Source organism: Mesoplodon mirus, assembly GCF_964341445.2.
Source record: "Mesoplodon mirus genome assembly, contig: HAP1_SCAFFOLD_1251, whole genome shotgun sequence".
NCBI lineage: Eukaryota > Metazoa > Chordata > Mammalia > Artiodactyla > Ziphiidae > Mesoplodon > Mesoplodon mirus.
The window spans coordinates 17,817-44,388 of NW_028294835.1; the positions used below are offsets into that span (position 1 = coordinate 17,817).

Here is a 26,572-nt window from a genome sequence, read left to right on the forward strand (position 1 = left end):
AGATCGCAGATATCCTTTACCCAGATTCCCCAAATGTTAACATTTGCTCTAGTATTCTCCCGCTTTCCCTCTTATAATATATATTCAATGTATATCTAATGAATATACAATATATTATATATGTAATTATTATTTTTCTGAGCTATTTATGAGGATAAATTGCAGATATGATTCCCTTTGCCTTTAATACATCAATGTGTATCTTTCCCCCACACCCCCACAGTCTCTTAAAACAGAAAATTACATTGGTACCATACTTTAATCTACAGACTTTATTCAGGCTTCACCAGTTAACCTAATAATATCCTTTAGAGCAATACAAAAAAAATTTGACTGCCCATGTTTTAAACATTGTGGTGAGTATGTGTTCCATAGCACTCACTCCTGTATTTGGTTCTAAAAACAATGTGAGCAGGTGCCCTCTCCCCTGACTTAGTCATACAGGTGGGGCAAACGGCTTTGTTTGATTTTCCTTTTTTGTGTGTGATTCAGTGGAGGAGCGTGACTTCATTGGAGTGGACAGCACAGGAAAGAGGCTGCTCTTCATGGCTAATGAAGCAGACTTGGATGAGGAGCTGGTCATTAAGGGATCCGTCCTGCAGAAGTAAGCCCTGGGGTTTTTCTTTTGGGCAATTCTCCTTGTCTTAAAACAAAATAAAATCACCCAGTGGATGGGAAAGAGGGAATGAAAACTAGATTAAACAGTGTGAAATTGACAAAAGTATGTGAATGTTTTCCCATGAGATAGGATGGAGGCTTTTCTTCACCACACAAGCTTAGCTTTTCCCTGTGTCTTTTCCTGCCAAGGTAGAATCAAATCCTGCATAGGAGCGGGGCAGAGCAGCTGTGGAGAGAACAGGGAACCGGACTGTCTTTCCGACAGTGTTATAGAACTTCCTCTTTTTTTTTTTTTAATTGTGATAAACACACAACATAAAATTTACCACCTTAACCATATTTAAGTGTACAGTTCAGTAGTGTTAAAAGTATGTTGACATTGTTGTTAAGCAGATCTCCAGAACTTTTTCATCTTGCAAACCTGAAGCTCTGTATCCATTAAACAACAACTCTCCCTTATCTGCTCTCCCCAGGCCCTGGTGACCACCATTTGACTTTCTGTTTTTCTGAATTTGACTACTTGAAGTACCATTTATAAGTGGAATCATGCACTATTTGTCTTTTTGTCACTGGCTTATTTCACTTAATTAGTATAATATCCTCAAGGTTTATCCACATTGTAGCATGTGTCAGAATTTTCTTCCTTTTAAGGCTGCATAAATTCCATTGTGTGTATACACCACATTTTCTCTATCTGTTCATCAATCAATGGACGTTTGGGTTGCTTCCACCTCTTGGCTATTGTGAATAATGCTGCAGTGAACATGGATGTGCAGATATCCCTTTGAGATCCTGCTTTGAATTCTTCTGGATATATATCCAGAGGTGGGATTGCTGGATAATTTGATAGTTCCTTTTTTTTTTTTTTGAGGAACCTCCATACTTTTTTCCATTTTACAATCACACCAACCATGATGAGGATATAATTTCTTCATATCCTCATCAAAGCTTGTTATTTTCTATATAATATATATATATATATATATATATATATTTTTTTTTTTTTCTTTTTGCGGTACGCGGGCCTCTCACCATTGTGGCCTCTCCCGTTGCGGAGCACAGGCTCCGGATGCGCAGGCCCAGCGGCCATGGCTCACGGGCCCAGCCGCTCCACGGCATATGGGATCCTCCCAGACCGGGGCACGAACCCGTATCCCCTGCATCGGCAGGTGGACTCTCAACCACTGCGCCACCAGGGAGGCCCTATTTTCTATATTTTTGATAGTAGCCATCCTAATGGCTGCACCTAGGCAACCTCGTCACATTTTCTTCAATCAGCATTTTATTGACTGCTTGCTCAGAAGCCACTATACTCAGAGCTTTACTGCCTGATGCCAATACATAGGAATGCTTACTAAATGTTTGGAGCCTGGATGAAATGAATGTAAGAGGAGTAAATTGGGAAAGAAAAATGTCTTACTGGTTGGTGGGTTTTTTCCTGTTTGTTTGTTTGTTTGTTTGTTTTGCTATCCAGCACAACAGAGGTAGGAGACATACTTCAGAGTATATATTTTAATGAAAATGAAATTAAACTCTAGGTTCAGTTGGCCCAATTACCCCTATGGATAAGAGTTCTATATTAGAGCCTTACATAGAAACACTTGTGGATTAAAGTGGATGCTTCAGATTGCATCACAGAGCTTCCTACTACTAGTTTCTAATTAAATGTGAAAAATAAATTAATTTTAAAAATGACAGAAATTTCAACAGTAGCAAACACAGTAAGGTAATCAAACATAATAAAGCTTAAAAATTGGTGGCCAAGGAAAGAAACAAGATTCTGGTGAGGAACAGAAAGGAATAACACTAGGCTCCCAACTCCACCCTATCACCACTCCCCAGAAGCCATACTGATATGTTAATGAAACCCTGCAAATTCTCACTAATAGCTCCAGATCTGGAAAGAAGCAAACTGAGTACATATCTGTACATTTATCTTCTTCTGACTGAGAAGCAATGGGAACAACTGCTGGGGAGTAAATGATGCAGCAGGGAAAATGAACAGTGAGGTTGACTCTTTAACAGAAACAAAAGATCTAATCCTAAGAAAATGAATAGGTGAAATAATATGAAGCTGGAGACTGTCCTTCCATAGGAATGGGGTAACCCCTTACGTATGTGGAATGAAACAAGACTATTTAACAGAATCTCAGGAAAGAGAAATAATTGGACAACGACTCTACAGTACCTTGGTGAGTTCCCTATACCCTTTCCATCCCTCCCACTCACATCATTCCCTGAAGCCATAGAAAAGTACACAGAACACAAAATAACCAGCACTCACATGGTAGCCAGTCTCAGATACATGAGGATGAGAGATAAGAATTCATCTATAATACATCAAAATAAATAAAACAATCATGAACAAGACCAAAAGAATCAGTGTGTCAACTGTGCAAATGTATAGCAAAAATGAAAGCAAGAAAAATGCCCTGCAAAAAAACAAAAACCTGCCCTGAGAAAAACATAACTCAATGAATAGAAAGAATTTCCTTACAAATATACAATTCTACCACTGCAAAACAACTCGGTAGAATATGAATTTCATAAATAAGAGTTCAGTGATGAGATGATAAAACAACAAAATGAGATAAAAGAAGATATTATAGGACTAAGAAAATAAATTGACCAAATAACTTAATTACAGAATTAATTAATTAATTAATTTAAAAATAGCAAAGAGAATTGACACCACTGAAAATCAAATTATATACATAGAGGAAAAGTTTAAGATATTCAGTAATTTAGATGAAAATAATTGAAATTAGAATCTAACAGAAATCAAAGACAAAGATGAATCAGTATAGTTAACGTCTCTGAAATAGAGAGCTGAACATGTGACCAAAAGATGCATTCAAAGATATAAGGGATTCTTGGTAAAGTAATTTAATTTAAGGATTTTAGTATAAAGCTGTAAGGACTGGGTAAATAAGACAACAGTAAAGGGATTTTAGAAGGGTGTAAATCCAGAAGGCTAAAGAAAATGAAAAAGGAAATAGCAACACCAGAAATTGGGAAGCAGAAAACCAGGACAATTTAGCATACCTGAGAAAGCTGAATGCTAAGCCAGAAGTGGGGAAAGGAAAGCTGAGATGCAAGCTGATTTGCACTGTAAAACTCTCAAAAGAGTTAAAAACTGATTTGCACTATAAAACTCTCAAAAGAGACTGGCTACCATGTGAGTGCTGGTTATTTTGTGTTCTGTGTACTTCTACTATGTTCTGTGTACTTTTCTATGGCTTCAGGGAATGATGTGAGTGGGAGGGATGGAAAGGGTATAGGGAACTCACCAAGGTACTGTAGAGTCGTTGTCCAATTATTTCTCTTTCCTGACATCCTGTTAAATATTCTTGTTTCATTCCACATACGTAAGGGGTTACCCCATTCCTATGGAAGGACAGTCTCCAGCTTCATATTATTTCACCAAGTACATCAAGTAGTGAAGCTAAAAACAGGATTACTTCAAAGTTTGTCTAAAAAGTAGATCCTTAGATTTCCTCCCCCAGACCTCACAACTCTAGTAAGAGACTGGAGATTTATTCTTAGAAGAGGGTAAAATAGAGGATCTCTGGATTGGGGCACCAGGCATAGATGAGGTTGGAGGTACCATGTGGAAAGTGGGGATTAAGTGAATGTGTGTTCTGAGGTCCTCAGCTTCCTTCTTCCACTTGGCTCCTAAATACTAGCAGCCAGGCTTACACATGTCAAACAAGCACATTAGAAGATTCTCCTCTGTGGTAGCAGAGTCCAAAAGGAGAGACCTAAAGATATAATCATCAGGGAGTTCCCAGCAGATAATATACTTCTTGGATCTAACTACATTGAATTTCAAAGTTGACAAAGTCCACCACATGTTCAGTGCTCCCAATCACATATTTATTGTGCCAGTCTTAGAAGTTGGACCCCCAAAAAGCAAGGATTACCAGATTTAGAGGCCGGAACAAATAAACAGGTGGGGAAAAAAAACAATAATAGGAAAAAAGTCAACTTGAAGGAAACAGAAATTATGCAGAGAGAAAAAAGCTTCAAAAAGGTAACATTTATTATTCATATTTGAGCATCTGAGTGCCACTGTTATAGGAGCTAGGGACACAGCAGTGAACAAAGCACACTAACATCCTTGCCCTCATTGAGAGATGAGAGAATATTGCATTCATGAACCCAAAAGCAGGATGCTATATTTAAAAAGGAACATTTAGAGAACACGTAGTGCTGATATTAAAATGAAAAATTTAATAGAAAAGTTAGGAAAGTTTTTTGGAAGAATTTTTCACCAAGCAGAATAAAACAACAAATTGATGGAAAATAGAGAAGTGATAAGATGATTAAAGGAGCAGCCAAGGAGGTCCAATATTTGAATATTAGGAGTTCCAGAAGGAAAAAACAGAGAAAATGAAGAGGGAAGAAATCACCAGTGAACTGTTACAAAAAACATTTCTCAGAATGAAAGAAGCTGGGTTTCTAGACTGAAAGGAAAGTGTGCAGCAAAATGCATGAAAAGAAACATAGCAAGTTATCACTGTGAAATGTTATAACCCTGATACCAAAGAGAAAACCCTGCAAGCTTCCAGAGAAGAGGGGGGATATCATATATAAAGGAATTAAAATACCTTTCAATTTCTTAACAGCAACACTAGAAACTATAAAATAAGGGAAGAATGCTTTCAGAATTCTTAAATCTATATCTAGTCAAACTATCAAGTATGAGAGTAGAGTAAGAACCTTTCAGGCATTTGCTTTCCATGCATCTGTTTTAGGAAGCTACAAGAGGATATAGAACACCAAAACCCTGGCATACACTTAGAGAAAGACATAAGATATAGGAAAAAGAATCCCTAGGATAATGATGAAGGGAGATTCCAGGATAACACCTGTGTATCTGGGATAGATGGCAACCAGACCAGATTGGAATAGGTCAGAAAGATTTGAGAAAATTTTCTTCAAAATGTTCATAGTTCTTCTGATGAAAATGATAGAATACTTGATGTGCGTCAACATTTTGAAAGGAGTTTTGAGCACTTAGTTTGGAGTTGAATTATTGATAAGTATCTAGAAAACTAAGAAATGAAAAGACAAGTAATGCCAAGGCAAACAATAAAAATGTGCAGGAGGGACTTCCCTGGTGGTCCAGTGGTTAGGACTCTGAGCTTCCACTGCAGGGGACACAGGTTCAATCATCCCTGGTCGGGGAACTAAGATCCTGCAAGCTGCATGGCGCAGCCAAAATAAAAAAAAAAGAAAAAGAAAAGAAAAGAAAAAAAATAGTTCAGGAACAAAAAAACATTAGTTGCTAAATGGCTCGGGTGTAACTAATGTTATATATGCATAATAATGTAATCACTGACTAGCCAAAATTATGATATAATTACTTTGGAATAATGGGAGGGAAGGTTAGTCTGTTGGAAGTATGAGGGAAGAAAAGAGAGATAAACTTCCTCTTTCATAGTTAATAGCTAATACCTAAAGCTGAAGTCATAATAACTTAAACATTGATTATTAAGCTAACCAAAATAATGAAACAATTATATTAGAAAGATAGAGAATACAAGAAGTACAGGTGTATGTAGTGGGGACAGGCTGGTGATGAACGGAAGCTAAATCCTCATCTTCCATAGTGGTAAATCAACAGATAATATCTGAATTGGAAAACCAAGAAATATCACTATTAGAATGTTATTAGAAATATGAGTAGAGGGCTTCCTTGGTGGCGCAGTGGTGGAGAGTCCGCCTGCCGATGCAGGGGACGCGGGTTCGTGCCCCGGTCCGGGAGGATCCCACATGCCGCGGAGAGGCTGGGCCCATGAGCCATGGCCGCTGAGCCTGCGCGTCCGGAGCCTGTGCTCCGCAATGGGAGAGGCCACAACAGTGAGAGGCCCGTGTACTGCAAAAAAAAAAAAGAAATATGAGTAGAAATACTAAATGGATTCACTAAAAGAATTGAAATGGTGTGCTTCTGGGGGACAGAAAATGGGAAAGAAAGGGAATGGAAGACTGAAATTTTTCATTGTAAACCTTGAGAGACTATTTACCTCTTTATGTGTATATTTAACTTAAATTTTAATTTTTTAATTAAAAATAAGATATAATAAAATTTTCTGAATCAAGTGAAAAATATACAGATTTTGAGAGTATATTGTTATTGTGTTCTATGAAAATTTGGCCAGTTGTATCCTAGTAAACTTACTAAACTTATCCCTAGATAAAGAGCTCTTCAAGGGCTTCCCTGGTGGCGCAGTGGTTGAGAGTCCGCCTGCTGATGCAGGGGACACGGGTTCATGCCCCGGTCTGGGAAGATCCCACATGCCGCGGAGCAGCTGGGCCGGTGAGCCATGGCCACTGAGCCATGGCCGCTGAGCCTGCGCGTCTGGAGCCTGTGCTCCGCAACGGGAAGAGTTCTTCAAGCGTCCAGAGACAAAAAGCTAACCACTTACATGAGAGTAAAAATTAAGCTTATCCCCAAGCTCTTCACTACATTGCATACCAGAGGAACACAATCTGTATTTTCAGAAAAAGAAAGTGGAACACATGAATATTATTAATAATGAAGGTATCATTCAAATATAAAAGCAATAATGGGAAGACATTCTCAAACATGAAAGGAATCAAGAATGTGGCACCTATGAGTCCTTCTTGGGGGGGAAAATAAAACTTCTTGACAATGAAGGCAGCCAAGAATTCGATCAAAATAAAGAATTTAATGATAGAGAAGCCACGGTAGTCATAAAACAAATGGGATATTTATGTTAAAACAGAAACAAAAAAAACAAATAAAACATCTCTGCTGAGACAGTAACAGTTAACTCTGGAAGGTGAAAGTATGGATGATGATTATTTTTTTCTTTGTACTTTTCTGTATTTTAAATTTTCCTCCAATTTTTTTTTTTTTTTTTTTTTTTTTTGCGGTACGCGGGCCTCTCACTGCTGTGGCCTCTCCCATTGCGGATCACAGGCTCCGGACGCGCAGGCTCAGCGGCCATGGCTCACGGGCCCAGCCGCTCCGCGGCATGTGGGATCCTCCCGGACCGGGGCACGAACCTGCGTCCCCCGCATCGGCAGGCAGACTCTCAACCACTGCGCCACCAGGGAAGCCCTCCAATTTAAAAAGTATTAAAAACAAGAAAAACATGTACTACCTTGGAGATTAAGCCTAAGGACCTAAAGTGAGGAGGATTCAGGGTCGTGTTATTTCTAAAGATACAGTCCAGTGAATGAAGACATTTCTGTACAGTAAGTCCCCTTCACATGAACCTTCAAGTTTCGGACTTTCAAAGATGTGAACGTGCATTCCACTACATTCCATCTACGTCAGGCGTGAGTGAAGTTGCAGCTTGCCCTCTGTCTCCTGTTGCTGATGATCCTTCAGCTCCACCACCACCTCCTCTCCCTCCTCCAGTCAGTAACTTCTTGCCTGTTCACTCGATGCCAGCCCCTGTACACCAGCTGTTGTACTGCACTACTGTACTTTTCAAGGTACTGTACTGTAAGATTTTAAAAGTTTTCTTTGTTTTTTGTGTTTGTTTTTTATGTATTATTTGTGTGAAAAGTATTATAAGCCTGTTACAGTACAGTACTATATAGCCAATTGTGTTAGTTGGGTACCTAGGCTAACTTTGTTGGACTTGAACAAATTGGACTTATGAATTTGTCATCTTCCTAAAAATGACAAATCTCTATGCCCTTGGAATGGAACTCATCCGCATGTAGGGGATTTACTGCATTTGACTTTGCTTTTGCTTTTGGGAAGTGGCGTTCCTGGTTTAGTAGGCATAGATGCCTGCTGGGGAGTATTGCAGCTGGGGAGAGTCTTTACTCTTGCTAAATTAAAACACTTTCTGCAGTGGACATGGCTAATGGCTTTTGTTGGATTGTTTCTTTCTTTCTTACCCGATTGCAAAAACAAACCTAACTGAACTCCAAACCTTTCTCTTCTGTGTTAATTTTGTTGTAATTTTAAAGATATATTTATAAATTCTTTGATACATTTCCTCTGAAGAAAACTCCCCTTGAGCATGAGCTGGACTTAGGAACTTGCTTGTAGTGAACAGAGCGTGGTAGAAGTGATGGGATGTCACTGCCAAAATTAGGTTATAAAAAGACTGCAGCTTCTGTCTTTGGTGCCCACTCATGCTCTCTTGCTGTCTCTTGAATCACTTACTCTGGGGAAGTCAGCTGCTGCATTATGACACAGCTCTAGGAAAAGGAAAGCTAGCTGCCATGTCATGAGGACATTCAGGTAGGCTATGGAGAAGCCATATGGTTAGGAACTGAGGACTGCCAGCAACCATGTGAATGAGCTTGGAAGCAGGTATTCTGAGACCTGTTAACAGCCATGTTGAAAGCAGGTTCTTCTCCAGTAGAGCCTTGAGATGACTGCAGTCCCGACCAACAGCTTGGCTGCAACCTCATGAGAGAACCTGAGTCAGAACCACCAAGCTAAACCACTCCCCAATTCCAGAAACTGTGAGATAACAAATGTTTATTATTTTAAGCCTCTGAGTTTGAGGTAATTTGTTATACAATTATAGATGACCAATAAAATCCTGAATCTCTAGGCTTTGAATCAAGAGGTTTCTTAGAAACAATGAAGTTGAAAGACACCTGGGGAGGAGGAGGTGTGTTCAAATAGGATATAGTTCCTTTCCTTTCAACCTCAATTTGCTCCCCACATATCCTTTAAGTAGGGAACATCAGTGGCTGCATGTGGGATGCATCCTGCCTCAGCTGGATGCCTTTGCTGAGACCTTGGACAAACCACTAGTTCAATCCAAAACATAAGGACAAGGGACAGTCATCCTATGGTCTTACTAAACTTCAAGGGGTTTTGTTGCTTAAATATTGTCAACAAATAGTCCTAATTTTTCTTTCTTGTGTTCCGAGAGAGAGAGAGAGAGAGAGAGAGAGAGAGAGAGGCCTGGGTTAGAAAAAATTCCTGAGAAGAAAAATTACCTCTTGGCCCATGGTGTCCATTGTTATAGTACCGAACGATAAACACTGAGATAAGCTGCCTAGGTCCCCCTTGAAGGAAGGACTCGTTACTTAGCGATAGGGAGTGTAGTCCACAGACAGCCTCTAGCTGTCACCAACTTCAGGATCTATCTCATCTGTACAGAATCACATTGGCTGAGGTCATGCCCTCGCTGGGGCAGCCTGCATCCGTGACTGAATGAAGAAGAGGTGTAAAGGCTCGGCCATTCTGACAGGCAATACTTGCTTCAGAACTCTGCTGGATTGGCCAAGGCTTTGTAGAACTTACATCTCAGTTTTTCCTCCACCCAATCTTGCTTCCTCCCCTTCCTTACTCAGGTGTTGATCCCTTATAAACATCTTGCTCCCTAAATTCTGTCTCATCATCACTTCTAGAGAATCCAGTCTTCAACACACAGTAACATGGTTTTCCCTGTGGTTTGCCTTGCCTGATAAAGCAAACATTCTCATTCTTGGAGTGATCATTCTTTCAATTGTAGAATAAAACTCCCTGGATGTTTTTTTTTTTTTTTCTCCGAAAGCACACCTGTTGCACTGGCCTCTGCATGTATAAAAACTGTGATGAATGGTATCTAATAACATTTGTGCCTCTTATAACTCCTGACTGAGAATGTACCAAAAAATGTACATCCACTCAATTAGAGTCTTTCCAGCCTCACATTCCTGTAAGCATTGATTTCTTGTCTGTCTTTCTCACAAGGCCAACAGTTCTCAACCCTGGGGAGCATATTTTAAAATGTTGATGTACCCTAGAAGTTCTTATTTAAATAGTCTGGCATAGGATGAGCGTTTTTTTGAAGTTCCTTGGGTGATTCTAATGTACCAGTGTTGAAAACCATTGTATTAGACACTCCTTTGAATTTACCAGTTTGTGGCCCTATAGTGCTGCTCTATAAATATTTGATAAAGAGATAGTTATTTGGTTTATCAGTGTGCAAAGGAATTTTCCAGCTCTCTAGGAATAAATGGAAGCAGTGATGAAAGTGGGTCCGGCACCTGAAACTGCTGCTTGAAACTCTGATTCTCATTCTCCAGGGGCTACAGGTCATGTTCATCGTGGAAGGAGAGGGTTCCAGCTAATGGAGGCAACATCTGCCCAACACCATAGATATGTTCGCAGGACCAAATAAATCAAATGGCAGCCCACTAGTTTTGTGCTGTTGCAGTCAGGCCTAATATGTTGACATTTGAGCATTCAGGGTTGGGTGATTCTGGAGAACTAAATGACATATCAGTTAGAAAGTACTTAGCTGACTGTCTTCCTCTAATAAGGACGCTTGTAATTACATCGAGTCCACCAGGCCACCAGGATAATCTAGGATAATCCACCCATCTCAAGATCCTTAACTTAATCACATGCCTGAGCCCCACGTACTAATGCAGAACTCCCCCTTCCCCCTCCCCAGGCCTCTCTGGGTGCTGGGTCTCTGGGTCCTGTGGGCTCAGAGGCTCATCTTCCATGTTCTGCTCCACCTGCCCCGTGTCCAGTTAAGGGCATTGCCTCCGCTGCCCCCAAGTCCCCAGCTCTCAGGATAATTAAGACCATGTAAGTTAGCAATGTTCAAACACAATTTTCTGTTTCCACGTTTTGCTACTCCGAGTGCAGGAGCAATCTAAGGCCTGACTCCAGGCTTTTGTTTTCCCTGTTTGTAAACAACTCAGTTTTCTCTGTGGTCCTGACAGGTCATTGGTTTGCAACACCTTCATGTGACAGAGTCAGGCAGGACCTCTGTAGGTTCAGATCACAATTTTACTGGAAGCAAAACCTGCGAAGTCTTCTTAAATAATGTATCACAAAGTCTTCCACTCTGTGAACACAGGATATCTTTCCATTTATTTGTGTCTTCTGTATTTTGGTTTAGCAATACTCTGTAGTTTGTGGGAGATGGGATATCTCTGCAGATGGCAATATGGGGACAGAGGTACCATTGCTGGACACCAGGAGGTATCCATGGACAGAAGGAGGATGTGGAACTAAATGGAAGAGTATTTTCCATACTATGTGGGACGTGAGGCCTTAAGCAAAGTAAAGAGGAACAATGAATCTCCCGATATCATGGAAGAAACTGGTCTGATTAATTTGACTGATTAAATTGTGCTTAATTTGTGATATAACAGTTTTGTTTTCAAATCACAATCAACTTGAACATAATCTTACTGTTTTTCCCCACCTAAAAATGTATCATAAATTAGGTATCTTTTCTTTCTTTGTATACATTTTTTGTAAGACTGAATTTTGGTCCTATTTGATAATGATTTATCATGTGATTAGCAGACACAGAGAACAGACTTGTGGTTGCCAAGGGGTAGGGGGGTAAAGGAGGGATGGACTGGGAGCTTGGGATTAGCAGATGCAAACTATTATACATAGGATGGAGAAACAAGGTCCTACTATATAGCACAGGGAACTATATTCAATATCGTGTGATAAACCATAAAGGAAAAGAATATGAAAAAGAATGTATATATAGATATGTATATATATATATATATATATATATATATATATATATATATATATATATGAACCACTTTTCCATACAGTAGAAATTAACACCACATTGTAAATCAACTATACTTCAACAAAATTAAAAAAAAATGTTTTTTAAACATCAAAAAGAAATCACGTGATTAGATGACTCTTACAGATTCAATGTTTTAGCAATGGGAATAAAGACTCGGGGAGATGGTCTGTGAGGGGCCAGGTTAATTCTAAATGGTTGGATTAAATTGTATTGCATCTAGAAAGTAATCACCCGGTGTTTGCTTTTTGCTGGATTCTTTGGTCATTGTAAAGACAGAGCCCAGCGCTCCGGTATTATCTAATTAAGAAAAACTGAAAAAGATGCATGTAGCTGAAAACTGTGATCCGTGTTCTGTGAGGCTAAATTTCAAGTGTAAAAACAAAAGACAGTGGAAATAATTTATCTCAAGATAAGAACAAGTTTATACAGCATGCAAACCGTGAGCTGGGCTTTCAGTTTTCGTGGAGCCAAACACGCTCATCTCTGGGCTGAAAGGAGGGCATGTGGATGTCGCTGGAAGAGTGAAAACAACATAGGCTGGTTTTTTGTTTTGGCCCCGCTACGCTGCATGGGGGATCTTAGTTCCCTGACCAGGGATCGAACCCATGACTCCTGCATTGTGAGCGTGGACTCTTAACCACTGGACCGCCAGGGAAGTCCCCTGTTTATTAATCCTGTAGATGTAACTTGTAGGGAATAGGAGGACCCTGATGACCGCACTAATGGGCAAATGCACAGTATGTCCACGAGGTGGCGCGAGGATGATATTCTGTGACCTGTGGAAAGATGTGCGGTATTTGCCTGCAGTGCTCCCAGCAGCTGTGCTGATGAGCATCTTGCGCGGCGGGGATGGCTGGGTGCTGAGACCAGGATGAAGACAGTCATGGTTTGGGGGAAAGTTAACAGCACGGAGCTGAAGTCTTGGAGCAATGACGGGGTAGGCCCGGCAGCTATTGCGTCCCTGCAGTGAATCCATGTATGGCCCTAAGCAAGATGCCGAAAGAGCACAGTCCCCAGCAGAGAGGTCCAGCAAGGCAGCAGTGTAACCAAGGAGACCAGGGAGAGGTTCTCCTAATACGGAAGAAGAATGTAGGGCCAAGCGACACAGGGGGGACTGTTCCAGTCCCAGTGCACCAAGCCCGCAATCCCAGAGAGGCTGTGGGTCTTTCAGTGGTGCTTTCCCAACAGTCACTACAGATGCGTCTTACGCAGGCTTGGGCATCATCGTTAGTGTGAAAAGCACGCAGAGAGTCCACATGCTTCTGGTCAGCTCATAGATGCTGAGCACGGAAGGCAGCACCTAGGACAACTGGGTCACCTTCTGCCAGTTCTGGGCCATCACTCCTTAGAAGCCGGCCCAACGCACATAAGTTTAGTGCATTTGGCAGCATTATCGCCGGGAGCCCTAGAAATCCTGAAATCCTTGAGCTATGCACCCTGGGGACAGTGACAAATAAGAACTCAAGGTGCCTGGTGCTCATCCCCCTTGCCACAGCTCTCTGGCGCAGCCATGTTGGAGAGCATTGCTACTCACCCCCATCTCCCCTCCAGAGTGGACTAGTCCACCTCCAGACTGCTACCCGAGCAAGGATAACCACCTCTCTCAATGAATACACACATGTGACAAAGAAAAGGAAGACTGGAGGTAAAAATAACGTATGGCTACTAAGGGTTATTTTTATTTTTGTTTTTAAAAAATATTTATTTATTTATTTGGTTGCGCCGGTTCTTAGTTGCGGCAGGCAGGCTCCTTAGTTGCAGCTCGCAGGCTCCTTAGTTGTGGCATTTGAACTCTTAGTTGGGACATGCATGTGGGATCCAGTTACCTGACCAGGGATCAAACCCGGGTCCCCCTGCATTGGGAGCCCAGAGTCTTAACCACTGTGCTACCAGGGAAGTCCCATGGGTTATTTTTAAGTGGCAATATGTCAGTGTTCTCATATCTTCTGAATTTGAGTGTCTTCATGGCAGAGGATTCTCAAGAACAGTAGAATGCACTGCCTACAGTTAAATCTCTCCCACTAAGAAAAGTCTTTTAAACAAGTGTGAGATCCCATGCCACTGATGGCCGATGTCGTTGCACCATCATTGCATCGTGGAGACTGAAATGGTCTTGGAATAGATCAGGAAGACCGTGGCATTCGAGATGAGCTTCAGAACGGGCAGGAGGGGCGATGGGGACCACGTCACTGAATCACAGCCTGCAGGCCAGGACCACTCGTAGGCTGATTCCTTCGCATTGCTTTAGGTCACCTTGAGCAACAAAGCCAAACCAAGGGCTCTGTTTCTCATTTCTTTCATGTTCCTCTCCTTTGACTTCCTTCAATTCACCAAGAAGAATGGCCCAGCAGCACCTTGGTCCATCCTTGTTATCCAACCATATCCACGACCCCTCACCCTGGGTCCACATCTAGCAAAGCCCCCTGAGTAATTTCTGAGAGGTGCCACCAATGCCCCGTTGGTCACTGTGGGTTCTCTTAGACCCCCCCAACTCAACGCAGGACCTGTTAAAGGATCTTCCCAGTGACAGAGCAGAGGAAGGTCAAGGTAAGCTCGCCTCTCTTTGATAGAAATGCTGCTTTCTTGGTTTCTTTCCTTTTCAGTCAAATTTGAAAGCTGACCAGGTACATCAGGGATGATATATACCATTTCCATGGCGGGCAGGGAAGGGGAGTATTGAGTGAGAGTCTTTTACCGACTGATAACTGATCCAAGGGGGCATTTACAAATGACGGCATCAGTCATAAACTACACGGCGGGGGAAGTTTCGCTTGGCAGTAGTATCCCTCCTTGGATGAAGAACTTTGGCATCGCCGACCAAACTGGACTCGAGAGACACACCTTTCAGGAAAGCTTGTGCCTTTTCCAAAGGTGTCCTCTACCCTTGTTTTGGGGACCTTTGACCTGACCACAGCTTCCCATCTGGTTTCCTAAAGTCACCAAGAGAACAGAACGGAGAGCTGTGTGAACAGGTCCTCATCGTGTTTTCTTTGCAATTGCAGGTGGTGTCAGGAACAAGGGAAAGTGGGACGTAGTCTGGAATCACTCACTTTCTGAGGAAAAAAAACGTGCTGGCTTTCGTGGGCAGAGCTGGCCTCAACCAGGTTCCAGCTGGGATTGGCCAGGAGATGAGTCCACAGGGATGGGTCAGAATACAGGCCAGAGACACGGAATTTCCCAGGCCTCTTCCGCCTGGGGCCAGGAAGGACAAGTTTCTAGTTTTCACCTGTTTCTGGAAGTTGCCTGACAACCAGTCCTTGTCCACACACTGTTGGCCAAGTGTTGTCTGGCTCAGAAACACTTTTAAACTGAAGAGCCTTCACACTGTGTGGCCAGGGCAGCTGTAGGACATTCTAGTTGCAAAGGAGATGAGACAGGCATGGACCACAGTGGAGTTCAGGAAAGAGATGGGGGCTGATCCCAGAGTCGAGGTGGTCCTTCCTACTCTTCTCTATGACCGAGAGTCATCAATTTGAGAGTTTCTTCAAAATTGTCTTGGAATTCTCAGGCCCAAATTCTGTGTCCTCCCACTTGTGGGGGCAGGAAACTCGGACGTAGGTGACCACTGCAAGGGCACTGCCTGTATCTTCCTCATCAATTCTCACCCCAGTGGTCAGCCCTAGACAACCCGTCTTAGGCCCCATAAATGTCTAATGTACATCCCCCCACCCCAGACTGGGATCCAGTTCAGGAGTGGAGAGGGTCCCTCCTCAGCTTGTCCAGGCCTGCTGGGTCCACACCAAGCCAGGGGCCTGCCCAGGTTCTAATCCAGATCAGGGATGAGACGGGTGGGCTCCTGAAGCATCCCTCCCTCACCCCTGACCCTGCTGTTCTGATTACATCTAGGACAGGTGTGCCCGGCCTTGCTCTTCATCTCTGCTGACAGGTGGGTCCCCTGCTGGGAATCCTCTAGGACCTGGGTGTTGACCTTACTGTCTGTGTCCCCAGGGCCTCACTTAGGGCCTGGCACGTGTATGTGAGGCCAGGAAGAACTTACAAATGCATGGTCAGATCAGGCCATCTAACTACTCCAAAGCAAGGAGCAACAAGGGGAGGGGAGCTTATGTCTTCCTCATCTTCTGATCTCTAGTACTGCACTGTCCCATGGTGGCCACGAGTCAGAGGTGTCTGCTCATATTTAAATTAATGAAAGCAAATCAAATGAAACATTCAGTCCCCCATCACACTAGCCCCGTTTTAAGGGCCCAATCAATAGAGAACATTTCCATCCTCACAGAACATTCTTTTGGGCAGCTGCCCACCACTGGATCTGTTCCTTGAAGTCATTTAACCCAAAGCATGTGCATCACGGTTGGATTTGCAGGCTAATCAGACTGGAGGCTAGAGCTAGAAGGATCTGGTGGAAACGGGGAAGTGACGAGTTGAAGGCGAATCCTCTCGGTGAAGGTTTGCAACTGTGATCAATGTCTTGGTGAAGGGCTCTGGCTCCAGGGAGCCCGGGGAGGCTGAGAACCCAGAGGAAGGAGCCAGATGATGCTGAGTGAGCCAGCATGGCCTCCACTGGAAGGGGAGGCACGGGTGAGCCACTTTCTCTAATAACTTTATTGCTCATGTTTGTGTCTCTAAAGAATGGCGTGTGGAGAGCATACACGACTCAAGTGAGGACAAAGACTCTCTCCAGGTAGGGACAAATGCTCAGGTAGGATCCAATGGGCGAGGGTCCCCAGCAGCAATCAGGATACACATGCCCCTGTGGAGACTGAGGAAGAGGGATATGAAATAAGAAAGGAGAAGGAAATGTGTGTGAGGGCTTGTTTTGCTCTTTGCATGTATTAATGACATAAGAGTGGGAGATACTAAGCCTATGGCGTTCAAATGTCTTTTGCTATTTAAGATTATCTTTCCCATAAGAACTGGTCTTTTCTGCCTTTGCCAAAGTAAAGCCTTTGCTTGCATTTGGTTGGCATCTCTTGGGAATAAAGCACAAGCGTTATTGGTTTGGGGTTTGGGGGTTGAGCTGGGATGAGGCCGTCTGGTGGGACACGACTCCCTCACGAACACTTGAACCTGGACACAGTTCTCCGTGTGCGATCCCGGTGCTGGGTGAGAAGCAGACGCGCTCCCTCTGCACATTCAGGTCTTGTGGCGGCACCTTCATGTCCTGTCCTCAGGTTTACTCCTGGTTTAAGGGCGCTCCCAGGGGTGGGGAGGTTAGACATGATGTCCTCCCAGCTTCCTGTACGGGTTCCTGGGTCCTCCTGGAGAGGTGAGGGGGGAGCACACCCTGGAGCACATTTCTCGCCTCCACTGCTCACCCACAACCCAAATCCTGGGACCAGGAATGAGGCCTATGTTCAGCTGCCCCCCGAGCCCCTCCATGGCTGGCAGGAATTCTCGAGGAGGCTGTGAAGGGTTGTCGGGCTGGCCCCACACACTTGTCCTCATAGCCCTGCTGACCTTGTCCTCTGGGACTGACCTGCCCCAGGACAGAGCAGGAAGGACAGAGCAGACAGAGTCTGGAAGGCAGGGCCAGGGAGTCACTTCTCCTCTCAGAACCCACTGCTGCAGCCAGGCAGCACTGCCCCTGCTCCCCCATACCCCAGCCATGCCCACTCTGTGCCCTTCCCCCAGGCTGGCCCAGGTCCCCTCCTCCCCAGTCCTTCCAGGACTCCGGGACAATCTAGCAGGTACTGTTTACTCATGTGGGCATATATCCTCCTGCTGGAGAACCCTTGTTGCATCACTGGCAGAACAAGAGAATTTGGACAAGTTACTTTACCTCTAAGCTTGTGTTCATCTTCAGAGCATGTATGGGGTTGCTATAAGGTTCAAATGTCTCCCAAGAACCTAAGGTCACCCCAGGACAGGACAGTCACTCACTACGTGGATCTGGTTGTCAGTCTCTCCCACAGAGCCCAGCACAACCACGGGATCATGGTAGGGGTTCCCAGGATAGGATACGGTGGTGGAATACCCATGATTATTCCTTCCACGTTCCCATGTTGGAGAACAGTGATGGATGGAGGTTGACAAAGAGACAGGAAATGGGCTTTTACTCAAGAGAGAAAACAGGCAGGGAAGTTAAGTCCTGAAGGGAGGGGGAGAGATGGAAAGCAATTTATGCAGTGACACGGGGACAGTGACTGTCTTTTTGGAGAAACAGGATGACACAGGCATTCATCTCTGGCCACAGTTATAGAGTTTGAGGGCTGGGAAATGATGTTGGAGATCAGAGACCCACCCCCACATTGCCAAAGTGACACGATGGAGGACCTAGGCGAGAACGTAGAGATGGGGACAGAAAAGGTTCAAAGGTCGGGCTTTATCCCACCAGGCACAGCAGGACCCTGAGTCCTCACCTAGACCCTGACCCTCCCCACCCTCCCCTTTCCTTTTCCAAGGTCACCCCACCGCCATTCTGGCAATTCTCCATGCAGAGCATTACTTGGTGGATTTTGAAGACTCCTAAAGAGAGAGCGACAATCTACATGTGATTTATTCCTCTTTCTGCCTCTTTAAATTCTCTTTCTCTTATTCATGAGCTCCTCTTTGTAGCTCTTCCCCATCCCCTCCTTCCCCCTTCTTATGATTCTCATCCAGAAGGACCTGGTCTTGTCCAGGCACTTGAGGTCCTGGGATAGGCTGTAAAATCTACACGATCTCCCTGCAGCCTTCCTCCCCCACTTTCTTAGCATTGCGCTGGCTCCTGACACCCCCAGCTCCACCCATCTGCATCACTGAATCCTGTTAAGTAACAATGAGTACCCTCCCAACCTCCTCCCCCAACCCCACCACATCCCACCCCCTCACCAGGTAGGAGGCGGGGCTGAGGGTCAGGAGGGATGGATCCACCCTCCTGGAGGGGCCCCTGGGAAGTCTGGCTCTGCCCTGGACCCCCCATCACCCCCATCACCCCCACCACCTCCACAGCACAGGGAGATCACCTGGGTGCTCTGTGACCACCTAGAGGGGTGGGATAGGGACGGTGGGAGGGAGACGAAGAGGGAGGGGATATGGGGATGTATGTATATGTATAGCTGATTCACTTTGTTCTACAGCAGAAACTAACACACCACTGTAAAGCAAAAGGCTTAGCCAAAAGGCTGAGATGAAATAGACAAAATAAACTTTAAGCTAACATTACTGTCAAGTATCAATTTTACTAATATAGTAATTCCAAAGGACCAAGGAGCAGGGCAGTGGCTTTATTGAGAACCCAGGATTTCCGAGTGTCCACCATGCCCAGTCACTTTTAAGTCATCACCACAGCCCTATAATTCAGAGATTTAGGTGAAGTGACTTGCCCAGGATCACACAGCTAAGTGAGAGTCTTCTGGGACCCACAGTCACTTGCAAAGGCATCTCTTGCTATACTTAATCACTGCCACCATCTGACACTCACAGTCTTTCTTTTTATACTATTCTGTTTCCTTGGGTCAAAGAATCCGACCTCTGAATTAAGGTTAAATAGGAACTAGTGGCAGATCAAAAGCCCAAATCGCTTCAAGATATTCTTTTAATTCCCCCAAGTAATGCCTTTAGTCACAAAAATATAGAACAATCTAGAAAATTACAAATCAAGTGACCTTAGTGTTCACAGGCAAGCACTAACACATTTTAATGTACCATGATCGTATTAAAATAGAAATAACTAAGAAACATTTTCTACGGAGAAGCTGCCCCTGCAGCAGGCAGCGGGAAGGGACAGGAAGGCTGCGTGGCGCCCAGGCCCCCGATGGCCTAGGTCTCACCCCGCAGCGCACTGTTGATGCGACGGAGCACTGCTTCCTTCTCTGAGTCTAGGTCTTCGTCGGTGACCCGGAAACCCAGCTGAGGGGGTGAGGGCAGCCTCAGAGTCTCCCCTTGCCTGTGCGGCAGCAGAGGAAACCTGCGTTTTCGGGGCCTGGGACTGTCAGGTGTGGGAGAGCAGTCCCTCCAGGGCCGTTTCTGCCCTCTTATTGCCTCTGCATCTTTGTCAGCCTGGCTTTTTCTCTGGGAAACCACCGGAGTTGCAGAGGGTGATGGAGGGCCCTCCTCGCTCCTATTCTTTGAGGACTTCTGGGGCAGCCCTTGCAGTATGGTGGGACACCTCATTCTCTTCACGGGCAGGAAACCTTGGGTGGAGCTATATGAGCTCGTGATGGCGTTTCGTTTGGGGCAAGAGACCATACAAGTGTTGTGGAGTGTCCTGTTGCAGCTGTCTTCTGCCCTCTTGGCGTGGAGGTTTCTCTGCAGAGGTCCAGGTCTGGGCACGAAGAAAGAGACCCCCAGGGGCCTAAATGCAGGTCGTGCATCCCCGGTGCCATCGGGGCCACTTCTCTGGTTGTCGTTCCCCCCTATGACTGTGGGGACTTGCTCCTGCTGGCCATCCCTTTCCCGCTCTCTCCCAGGGCCCTCAACACCGACTGCTCTGTGCTGCAGTTCGGGACACAGCTGGGTGTCGTGGGCGGCACTGGCTGCTCCCGCGCCACACTGACAGAGACTGTGACCACTGCGGACACTGAGCTGCGGGACATCATGGAGGTGAGAGCACCCATCACCACCTTCTTCTGATGGCCTCACCTGCAGATGGAGATAAGGAACCCCAGAAATGCCAGCTGTCCTGCCAAGAAGCTCATCACTCTCAAGGCAAACACCTCCAACCGTCAGACCCCGGGAGATTCAGAAGCGCAAGACGGTCCAGGCTCGCATCCTCACCTGTGCGCCCCAGGGCCTGACGTGTACTCTGCACATGTGACACCCCTCCCTAAACTATTGCGTCCCGCAAACGCAAGCCCATTGTTCGCTCACAGGTTGCAGAGCTATAAATACCAGCAAAAGCCCAAACACTGCGCACTTCGCTTTTGGCCGATGTGGCAGCTGAAGGAGAGTGCTCAGGGCCCAGCTCTCTCTCCAAGGACCAATCTCACCCAAGTTCTCTACAGGCAGTTACTTAGGTAGGCCCAGCCGCTCACCCCTGCCCCGGGCACTGGGGGACCAGCACCTGCCAGGAGGGCTCGGCTGCCCCCAGCCCGCTCCCCACGCCCACCGACTTCCCGTGGCCGGCCCGGGTCACCCAGCTGTCTATGGCCGGCTATCCACTCGCAGGCCAGCCCACAAGTGTCCCGTGACTGCATCTGCGCTTTGCCACAGAGTCTCTGAGACCCCATTCTACCATCCCGCAGGCCCTGCGCTCCTTTCTGGGGGTCCGTATCTCCACCTGCAGGCGAGGCCATCGGAAGAAGGCGGTGATGGGTGCTCTCACCTCCATGATGTCCCGCAGCTCAGGGTCCGCAGTGGACACAGTCACTGTCAGTGTGGCGCGGGGGCAGCCAGTGCCGCCCACGACGCCCAGCTGTGTCCCAAGCTGCAGCACAGAGCAGACGGTGTTGAGGGCCCTGGGAGAGAGCGGGAAAGGGATGGCCAAGCAGGAGGACGTCCCCATTATTATTGGTGGTGGTGCCATAACCACTTTACAGACGAGCAATCTGAAGGAATCAGATCGCTTGTTTCTTTCCAAAAGCACGTCAGAAATTCACTTTCGGGTAATCCTTTTGAGGTAGGATGAGAAACCAGGCTTGAAGAGGGTAAAAATGACTCTTTAAATTTACCACTTGGACTGAGCTATATGTGAACTCTAGGTAAGAGCGTGGGAACTGCACAAGCAAAGTGAGACACTGAAGATCACAAGGGTAATTAATAGCCGTACTGTTTTCTAACGGACAAAGAAAACGCCTATATTATAAGTTCTATTTCTCCTGCTTTCTGGCAGTGTCATGCTCAGAGCAGCGTCCTGGCAAGGAAGTCAGGATACTTAGGTTCTGAAACCTGGTAAGGATACTAACATAATGAGAGAACTTGAACAAGTCAACCTGACCTCTCTGAGCCTCCGTTTCCTTCCTCATGAAGTGAGACTGTGAAAATAGAAGTTCTCTAAGGCCCTCCTAGTTCTAAAATGCTTCCAGTCTAGGAAACAGCATAGAAGTCAATACTAGTGCAGGCTGAAGGGAAAGATAGGACAGGGAGAAGGTTGCTTCCATCCTAGAGAACAATGTCTGAACCATACCACTTGGGTCTTCTGCCCATCTGTGCCCAAGATGGGAGCACAGGCAGTTAATACAGAAGAGTGTAAAACTGCTCAGTCCTTACAACCATCATAACCGTCTGATTTTTGGATTCTCAGTAAGTATTGACAGTAGAGGTGTCCTGAAAGCAAGAACCTTCCTCAAACATAGTGAGAATTTATCAATCTCCCTGATTTTTTCGACACCCCCTTGTTCTTACAGAAAATTGCCAAAATCCATCTGTACTTGGAACTCTGAATTCTCTGCAGCACTCTCTTCCTGTGGTGAGCAATGCAGCTTCCCTAACAGCAAGTGTCTGCAACTTCTCCAGAGTCTCTGCTCCTGCCGTCAGTTCGGCATCAGCTACGGCCACCTCTTTCCAGACACACATGGGTAGTGCCTACCTTCCCCAACATTCTAGCACAACTATGTTATCTGGAGTTACTGACCAGAGCCAGATCTCCACTTCAGCTGCTTCCTATCCAGGTGTTTCTGAGTGGGGCATCACAGGAAGCACTGAAAAGAATTCTTCTTCACTTGGAGACTTTACTCTGGCACTCACTGACCAGCACACAGCTGCTTCCTCCATGCTTATGGCAGCCCAGTATGATAAAACTGCAGACACCAATACCATGGCCCCTCTATATACATCACTTTCTGCCAGCCTTGCTCAGGGAACGCCATCTCAGATTCCAAATCAGGGACATAACCTGTCACTTCTCTACCAGGAAGGAAGCCAGGTATCTTACTATAACGACGGCACACTGGGGTCTTTACTGTATGGAGAACTTGGCTCCTGCCTGCAGTCCTATGGCTCTGTGTCATACACAGGAAGTAGGGCCTCTGTGCAACCAGAAATGGTAATGGTACTAAAGGAGATTCAGCCCACCAATATCTTACCACCAGCTTCCACCTCTGGAATCTACTACCCTGTGTCTGCTCACCGCATCACAGAAACAAGTTTTCCAGGTGAGTACAAACAGCAAGAAAGTTGAACAATGAGGTCAGCATTCAAAAATGGGGTCAAATCTACAGCTGGGAAGTGGTGTATAGACAGGTAGAATTTAGATCCTGAGCCCTTAATAACCACCACCTTCGCTCAGGACTCTCTGTTTTTAGATTCTACATAAGAGCACCTAGGGCTTCCCTGGTGGTGCAGTGGTTAAGAATCCGCCTGCCAATGCAGGGGACACGGGTTCGAGCCCTGGGCTGGGAAGATAACACATGCCGTGGAGCAATTAAGCCCATGTCTCACAACTACTGAGCCTGCATTCTAGAGCCCGTGAGCCACAACTACTGAAGCCCACGTGCCTAGAGCCGATGCTGCACATCAAGAGAAGCCGCTACACTGAGAAGCCTGCACACTGCAACCAAGAGTACCCCCCACAAGCCGCAACTAGACAAAGCTCATGCACAGCAATGAAGACCCATTGCAGCCAGAAAAATACATACATAGAATAAATAAGTTCATAAAATAAATAAATGAGTATAAATTTTTAAAAAAGAACACCTAATGCAGGTGGGAAGGTGGGAGGGACACTGTAAAGGTCATCTATGCTACATGTACAAGAACCCCAAGAGCATACCAATAGGTACCACAATTTTCACTGCTGTAGCCGATCATTCCCCCTGTACTACAACACTGTATCTCTCCCTTCCCTAATCTACTGCTAGAGTCTCTTTGGAAGGTGTTTCAGAACTCTTGTTATGATAGTGCCTGTTTAACTGTCCTCACTTCCTTAATATATACCAGGGTTTAAGACGTTAGGGTCCGAGATCCTGTCCAGAGCAAGCAGGCTAAGACTCTGTCTTTGTTTATCTATTTCATCAGGAAGGGCTCTACTCCCTCTCCTAGTTCATGGTGTGAAGTGTTCTTAGCCTCTCAGGAAAGTGGGGAGAATTGAACGGACTCTACATGAGAATGCTAGGCTTTGTAAAACATTTCATTTTTGAAAAATAAGACTCATTTTTTAATTGACTTATAACAATCCTATGAAATACAAAGAAAACCAAGAATCAGTGACAGGAAATGATCACCAGTAAGAATTACAACAGTCACCACTTATCTCGTAGCATAGAACACTGTCCATGATCCTTAAGAAGAGTTAGTAGAAATGCCTTGCCCATCTTGCCCCTAAACACCAACACAGCAATCACGTACCTTGAAAGGTACATGATTGCTGTGTTGGTGTTTAGGGGGAGCATCTCACTTACGAGGGACTGACTTCTACCTTGACTCCTTTGTAGGGATGGAGACTTCCCTGGTGATGAAAACTTCCCTGGGATGGCGACCTCCAATCCAGACATTTTGTGTGACACAAACTCAAGAACTCCCCGAGTCCTGCAGGAGCAGAAGTATTCAGATACTTGAGAGAAATCCACCACCCGAACTTGGGGACATTTCAGGGACAGCTCCAGTCCAGAGTACCAGTAGTCTCCTGGCCCTGCCTCCAGCTCCAAGGCAGGGACAAATAGAGAGTAAGAACTTGGAGGCTATTACAACCAAGCTTTCAAAGCCTCTGGATGCCTACCAGATCCCAAGAGAAAACCAAGAGCTTCCACTACTCCCTTCAGAAATCCCTGATATTCACCAGCTCCCGGGCTGCACTGACCCCGTCAGCCAAGAGGAGCAGCCTGGTTCTGAAAATGCTCATCTGGAAAAGAACAGCCTGAGTCTTGAGGACCTAGGGACACTTGAAAATGGGATGGAATCTAGTAGTGGTTTTGCAGACATTACTACACTGGCAGAGCATATTCACTTTCCCCAGCTCCTTAATTCATTGAAAGATCTTCATCAATCCAAAGGTCCCAACGTGATCAAAGCCAAAGACACCAGGGTCATTAAAGTGAATCAGGTGCAGGAAAAGCCAAGTGTCATAAAGGTTCCCTCTGATCAACCCAGGAAGAACAAACATAAAGCCTCTGAGCCTATCAGTGGCTCCCAAGGCCAAGATCCAGCCAAAGAATCCACAGTGCCTGTTAGGGGGAGAAGTGGTTCTATGCAATGCTGCAGTCAGTGGCAGGGCTCCTGTGAACACGGCCAAGCATTCTAAAGGCAACCCTCAGGAAGCTGCATCCAGAAAGATCAGCAAAACTAAGAGCCACGGGCAGGAAAAGACCACAAGGACCAGAGGAAGAAAGAAGGCTGAAGAGAAGAAGCAGTCAGGGAGCAAAGTCAAGGCAGAAGAGAAGCCAACAATTCCCAAGACGAAGCGAAAGGAACACCAAACTGAGCTTATCCACGAGAGCATTAAAAAGCCTCGAACCTCCCTAGGCATGTGCAAGATGCAGTCTGTGAAGGTATTTCATGCACTGGGGAAGAAGAATGATAAGAGAACTGGGCTCTCTTCCTGTCGGGTCTTGGGAAATTCAAGCTACCCTAAAGACCCCCAGCCACCCCCAGCTATCCAGCCATGGCTGCGTACCCCACGTGAGGGTAAGAGTCCTGAGAAAACTCAAGTCGAAGCCCAGAAACCAGACAGCAGTGCAGAAAAACAGTGTCCATCTCCATCCCAGTATGAGCTGCCTGCACCTGAGAAGGTCAAGTTGGTACCTCTGCCTTTTTCTGCCTGGGACAAGCCTCAAGCTCGACCTGCTCCTCGGAGGCCACAGTCTCTGGCCTCACATCGGCCTGCTGTGGCGGACCGTGCCCAGCCTGCTTCTTCTAACTCAGCTCAGCCTGCTGCAGCCAGTTCATCCCAGCCAGCTCCTGCCTCTTTGCCAGGTCCTGCCAAACCAGCTCAGCCAACTGTGACCAACCCAACCCAACCGGGTTGGACCGCCCATATCCATCCTAGTGTCCCTCAGTCTGCTGCTCCTAGGCCTGCACCCCACAAAACTTCATCTTTCGCTTTTCTCCAGCGGGGGCCTATTCCCCCTGCTCTGACTAAGTGCCAGTCCCCACCCAAGCTCCAAACCCCATTTCTACTCCAAGACTTCAGCAGCAACGAAGACCATGGAGGGAACCCAACGTTTCTGAGCCAGTCATGTCAAAGCCCATCGAACAAGAGCAGAGACCAGAGCGGGAGGCCATGAAGAGGCGGGCTCAACAAGAACGTGAGAATGCTGCCAAATACACCTCTTTGGGGAAACTGCAAGTTTTCATTGAGAGGCAAAAGGAAATGGAAATCGCTGACTACTACGGATATTTATAGTAAGAGCTGCTAGGATTGTTGGTGCCACCTTGGGCACCAGGTATAAATTCCTCTATTTATTCTCTAATTATATATTTCTGTTTTTATTTCTGTATATTTATTAAAACAATAAAACTGAATAAATGAATGTCATCGAATTAATAGACGAGTAATAAACCTTTTGAATTTTGAGATGCTGCTAACTGTGGCGTGCTTTAATTTTTTGTGTTTTGTTTTGTTTTTGATGGGGTTGGAATCAAAGTCTGCATGAGAAAGGAAGCACTGAAAGTTGGATGGGAGAATGAAG

The 26,572-nt window shown here is 45.5% G+C and overlaps 1 protein-coding gene across 1 annotated transcript; it reads left to right on the forward strand.

Moving 5' to 3' along the window:
• Nucleotides 1-492: 492 nt before the first annotated feature.
• LOC309797941 (uncharacterized protein C2orf78-like) lies at nt 493-23,127 on the forward strand (the record flags this gene model as incomplete). The annotated part of the gene is made up of 6 exons (XM_082646310.1): nt 493-604; nt 17,721-17,776; nt 18,283-18,374; nt 20,511-20,612; nt 21,352-21,454; nt 22,355-23,127. Coding segments are annotated over 6 exons (1,238 nt in total), but the record flags the coding sequence as incomplete, so codon positions are not given.
• Nucleotides 23,128-26,572: the final 3,445 nt, after the last annotated feature.